General features: G+C 41.6%; 1 protein-coding gene across 3 annotated transcripts in view; it reads right to left on the reverse strand.

Annotated features, from left to right (window-relative positions):
- Positions 1–3,575, reverse strand: part of LOC119648966 — a 52,100-nt gene extending 48,525 nt beyond the window's left edge. Inside the window, exon 1 of one of the 3 annotated variants that reach the window (XM_038050888.1) lies at positions 3,131–3,575. In XM_038050888.1, the coding sequence (XP_037906816.1) occupies positions 3,131–3,239 (109 nt within the window). In that variant the 5' untranslated portion in view covers positions 3,240–3,575. The remainder of the gene's footprint in view (positions 1–3,130) is intronic. The other 2 variants (XM_038050887.1, XM_038050886.1) reach the window with 2 other exon arrangements.
- Positions 3,576–6,000: the final 2,425 nt, after the last annotated feature.

A 6,000-nucleotide genomic window follows, 5' to 3' on the forward strand; every position in this document is an offset into this window, starting at 1 on the left:
CGAAGGAGGATTGATATTCTTTCTAGGCGGTATCCCGAATTACTGATACCAAGGGATAACATTACAGCGAGGTTTCACTTTAATAGGAAGTTTGAAACACGTAACAAGGCAAACTGGGAGAGCGTGGCTGCGACATACGGCTTAAACCAGCAACTGATTACTTGGTACGCTGACGGATCCCTCAGAGCAGAGGGAGCGGGTGCCGGTGTCATTTGTCCAAGGAAAATGTACTTTGAGCCAATGGGCAGGTATACTAGCGTATTCCAGGCGGAAATATACGCCATAGACAAATGTGCCTCCTTTAATCTGCAAAGGAACTACAGGGGGCAGAACATTGCTAATCTCACCGATAGCCAACCAGCGATCAAGGCATTTAGGTCCAACCAGGTGAACTCTAAACTGGTATGGGAAAGCCTTGAGAGACTGAATACACTCGGCTCGTCCAACAAGGTCTGGATACTTTAGGTTCCAAGCCATGCTGGGTTGGAAGGCAACGAGGCAGTGAAAGAACTAGCCAAGAAGGGAGCAGGGATGCTTTTACACGGGCCAGAACCCTTCTGTGGAATCGGAAACGGTTTCATGGCATGCATCTTAGAAATGAAGAGGAACGGTTGAGGGAACGATACTGGGCGGGCCTACCAGGGATGGAGCAGTGCAGGGTTCTTATTGGCGGACACGAACCCATGCGCACAAAGAATTGCTTAAACCTCACCAAAAAGAACCACCGAATCATAGTGGGAATTCTCACTGGTCATAGTCGGCTGGACTATCACCTAGGAAGCTAGGGATATCTACGGACACTGCCTGCAGGTTTTGCGAGGAGGAGGACGAAACCTCTATACACGTCCTGGGATAGTGTCCGGCACTTGTGCAAAGTAGTTCGAGACATCTGGGAGAACACTTAATACCAGATGCAAAGCCGAAAGATCTGGAAGTGGGGAACATACTAAAGTCCCTAACGGTTATAGGCCTGCTTGAGATACTATGATCAATAGGTACACTATAACCAGTAAAAAGGGCACGATAGTTCTTTAAAGACGCGGGGCGACTTTCCCTTAACAGAATAATAATAATTTATCCAGTTTCTCGCGGAGCATGTTTAAACTGGATACCGCTCCCGATTGTCCAAACTGCAATGAAGTTCTAGAGGACCCAGAGCACGTATTCTTCCATTGTGCGAGATTTGTGGAAGAAAGAAAAATCCTAGAGGAGACTCTAGGAGAGGTGTTCGTATCAGAAAAACTGGTGCGAAGGATGCCAGCATGTCAGGAAGATTGGGATGCGATCAATTCCATGGCCGCATCTATACAGAGCAAACTGTGAAAGGCAGAGGAGACTAGAAAAGCGCGGTTACGTACGCCGCGTAGAGACGAAAGGTGACCGAGCTATAGTGAATGAACAAATTTTGTAGCAAAAAATTCTGTCGCAAATCAATAGACCTTAAACCCGGGCCAGACATGTTTTAACATATAGATAGGTTAACGGGGAAATACAAATCAAATTCGTTCTCACGAAGACAAAAGTAGCCATCTAAAACGGTGCCAGAAAAACGAAAGTCCTTCTCCTCCAAGAAACAACCTGCCTATAACTTTGTTTGCGGAACAGGATACAAAGACTTAACTCCTATACATTCCTTCTTCTGCCGAAATTTTTTTGAGTTTATCTAAACTCACGGTCTAAAGTGATAAAAAGTCAGCTGAGCCTGATGAAGTTCGTTAACAGGAACCTTGCATCAACTCCTATTAAGTTTTTTTCTTACAGTCCTCGATGACTGCATAAAGAACAGTTACTCAGAAGTGGCTGAAAAATAATTGTCATCTGGAAAAAAGGGATCTCTCACAAACCAGAAAGGTTTGGGATTGGTAACCTCTAAAATACTATTCCTAACCATCAGTTTGGACTCCGATTTAAATATGAAAAGCAGCATGCTCGGGGCTACCTCAACAATTGTGAGCACCCTACTTAACTTTAAGAACAATGACAGTAAATGGCTTTAAACTCTGTGCTCTGTTTCCCATTTCCAAGTTTTCTATCCCGATGGTTAGACTTGCGACCAATTTCTTTGAAGATACGTACTTTTTTGTTAGTATGGGTCAGCGACCAGACCTCATAAGCCGATGACAATTTCCTTTTCGAATTCCAATCTCACCAATGCAGTTGGAACTAACGAGAAACATTTAAAGGATCTCTGTAAATACCATGATAGCTAGGGTATCAAAATCAACCAGGCAAAAACGGAAAATGTCGATACTTTGCTTCTGGGCCTATGCAGAAAGAAGCTAACAGCTTGAAACTCAGAGTTGAGAACAATACGGTTATCAGATCGAAATCTCTCAAATTTAATACTTAGGAATTAAACTAAATGAATTTTTCAAGTTCTCATCGCTTGACCCTGAGATTGTTCGAGGTTCATATGTTAGTCCACGTCTAGTTCTTCCGTTCGTATAAAAGCCTGGCTTTCTTGCTGTGGTAGAATCAACCATCAGAGTACATTCGCATGTTTTCAACCACATCATCTCGTTCATGTCTAACCCAATAATAACATCTATATTCCATTGAAAGCATTGGAATCCTATCCTAATGGTGTCCCTTATAACAGATAAATCGCGATTGATAAGATATAAAGTCACAACTATAAAAGTGGGATTTCAACCCCTCAAATGCATGAGGATGAATTATTCATATGTTCACTTTATTAGACAAGTCGCCTACCCCTCCCTTCAGGCTACGTGTCCACGAACCCCTGGAATATGTATTGCCTTGATTATCATTCCGAGACAAATAACAATAAAGTATTCCTATTTTTATGGCGGTAATGCCATAGCCTGCAAATTGATGACCAGTAATGTGTCCATGAAGGCCGAGAACAAAACACATAAATGCAAATAAAAGTTATAAAAAGTTTGTTATTCATTTCTGCATTAATATCAATTAGTCATTCTGCGGAATGGGCACGTTAAATGAAGCTTTTAATTAGCAATGAAATTCCTTCACGAAATTCCTTGTTGGCTGTAAATGCATTTATGTCAGAAGAACTTATGCATGCCTGCATGGCAAAATGAAGGATTGGGCAAGAGAGGGGGGGGGGCAGTGAGAGAACGTTTGAAGGTAATATTAAGACTCTACTGACCGTTAATTGCATCCTCTCCGGCATGAACTGCATCTGAAGCGGCTCCTTTGGCAACCTCCATTATTTTTCCATTGGCTCCAGCCAACGGCGAACTACTAGCACAACCCATGTTAATATTTAATCTATCAACTGTTTGCGGCCAATCGATTCTCGTACGAAATTAATGATTCAATTGACACTGTCTCGAGTTTATTCCTATCTAAGTTTCAAGGATAAAGATCACTTTGTATTCTTGCACAGGATAAATAACTTTCACTGGACTCGTGGCTAGCACGAAATTTGAACTGACGTCATGGCTTTCAACTGAAATATAACGGCCTGGCCTTTGTCAGCGTTAGCTGGGTCAATATTCACTGGGGTATTGTTTAGGAACGCGTCCTTAGTGTGTCGGTTGGTATCCACTTGTCAACGTTCAACTCGGTACTGACCACAGGCTGCCGTCCAAGTGGGCTTTAAAAGGATAAAGAATGTAAGCGAATATTACGTGGCGTGTACAATACTTTGAATTGGAAAGAAAAGGAGTTAACTCCTGGTAATGAAATACTCATATATTGAGGTTTTCGTTACCATTGTTATGAGTTACAGTTGACGATAAAATGAGGGTAGGACCTTGGCTAATTTGTAAACAAGAGGTGGGAGCCTGTGTTTATGACCTTAAAATTCTGTAGTGCATAGTTAAGATTCATAGCGTTACTATTAAAGGATAAATACGCTTCTCTCCGCGGTATATGTAAAACTTTACACGTAACTTCATATGTGGGATTTGGTAGACACTATCCCAAATTATGAAACCATAGGATTTTCCTTATTAAGCTTTAATGTAATCTTTATTTAATAAATATGGTTTTCTGGAAACTTGTTAGCCTGTTCTTCGCTGAAAACATTTTATCCAAAAAAAAAGATAAAGCTTCTTCGTTTTCCCTTTCATCTCTTTTGGATTTGGTTCGGTATGAGATCCCTTATGTCAATGCCAGACAGACACTTGAAAAACTTCGTAATGACTCCTTGGAAGGAGCTTCATATTGTCTAGTAAATTGAAATTAACTCGAATTGCAATCGGTAGCCTGATCTTGACTCGAAAAACATAACCCCGGATGAGTGAATCTGGTACATGGATTGCTGTATTTGTTGAGAAGGTACTGAGAGTTAAGGAACAGTAATATCGGTAAAGCTAGAAAGAGTTGTTGGTGGTGTACTTCGTATACTTCGCAGTTGTAGAAAGCTATTTATAGTCAAGGCAAAACCTTAAATATTGGACATTATCACAGAAGTACTACTCTGAGAATGGTTCCGTTAAAGAAACCTTTCCAACAAATGCCAAAACTAAGACCGGCTTCGAAAAGTACTAACCGAGACCTTTAATTTGATTTTAAACCCCGCTTTTGCATGTATGGGGACCCCCTTTAAATTCGACGTAAAAGGATGTAACTCATTATATGCGTGACCGTTCACATTTCCCACCTTTCTACCAAATTTGGTGTCAATCGCTACAACCGCTCAATCACGCCGAGAAAAATGCGTGTGACGGGCGGACAGACATATAGTGAACCGATTTTCATAAGGTTTTTTGTTTACATAAAACCTTAAAAAGAGCCAATCATGGTTCCAGGGGGGGGGGGGGGATTTTTGGTAGTAGAGAAGGGTGATAAAGGTGGACTTCGAATGAGTTACAAAAAATCACTTTCCCTTCAATCCCCAAATTCTATCTCATTCGTCTCCAAATAAACCAAGTATAGTCCGCGTTATCTACTCTCTAGAAGCAGCCCATCAACTTCAATTTAGGTAGGTAAGTTTCATTAGTGTAAGTTCTGTAGGTATGAACCTATTGCCAAGAGGAGAGTACGTAGCCCAGAGCAAGATATCTCGAAAAATACTTTTTAAAAGTTGCTCTACGTACTGTATATGCTCCTTAGGCACCGCTGGATAGATGCCATCCATGCCAAGTGCTTTGAAATGTTCAAAGTATAATGCAATAGCTCTAGCCTTTTCATCGAAAACAACCTTTAGTCGCCTAGGGAGCCTGACTTTGCTGCCAAGAAGTTCATTGAACTTTGTCTAATCTGTTTTCCTAGCATTCCGTCTTTATATTACAGACTATTCCCCTACAATACTCATTCTAAATTCTAAGTCATGTAAGGGTGAGATTTCATCTAGCACTCGCCAGTCTATAATCAACTCTAACAACTTTGGACTGTAGGTTGTTAGGTCAATTACTTCTTCTTGGCCCCTCGAACGTAGGGGTGCACCGTACGTACGCATTCATCAGCTTCTCTCCTCTAGGGTTGCCTTTGCTACTGACGCAATAAATATGTCGAGCGTTCGCATCACAATCTATTAAGAGATCAGGGCACTTCATTCTGCATAGACTACCAAATTCCATAATTCTTGCATCGACGGACGACACGAACAATCCTCCTCTTGCGATTAACCAGGTATTGTAAGTTGACCACGACTAGGACTTGGGAGCAGAATTGTCTCAGCATGGCCGCTAACAATTTTGATATCAGAACGCAGGTTTCTGTCTTGAGGATCTCTCATCGAAGAAGATCCTGGTACCCTTTACTAATCCAATGCCGCAGATTTTGTTGTTGTGTTGTACCAGAAATATATAAGGACAGTGCTGTAACTTTGCCAGCCTTGCTGCAGTATGTAGCATCTACCTACGGCATGCTGCAGGTTAATTTGACTAATCTTTATGTTTATGGATGTAAGTGTAGTCTAATATGAAAACCGTGACTAACTGAAAAATCGGCTGCATTCGGTGGTGCAGCAATGCCCACGTTCCCATTCCCAAGTAAATTCGTCTGCTTTTGCAGTGCCTTTCGTTGTGGTCGGCTAGGTGCCCTCCCAAGTTCACGGTATCCAGGATG

This window comes from Hermetia illucens, chromosome 2 (assembly GCF_905115235.1).
Source record: "Hermetia illucens chromosome 2, iHerIll2.2.curated.20191125, whole genome shotgun sequence".
Lineage (NCBI taxonomy): Eukaryota > Metazoa > Arthropoda > Insecta > Diptera > Stratiomyidae > Hermetia > Hermetia illucens.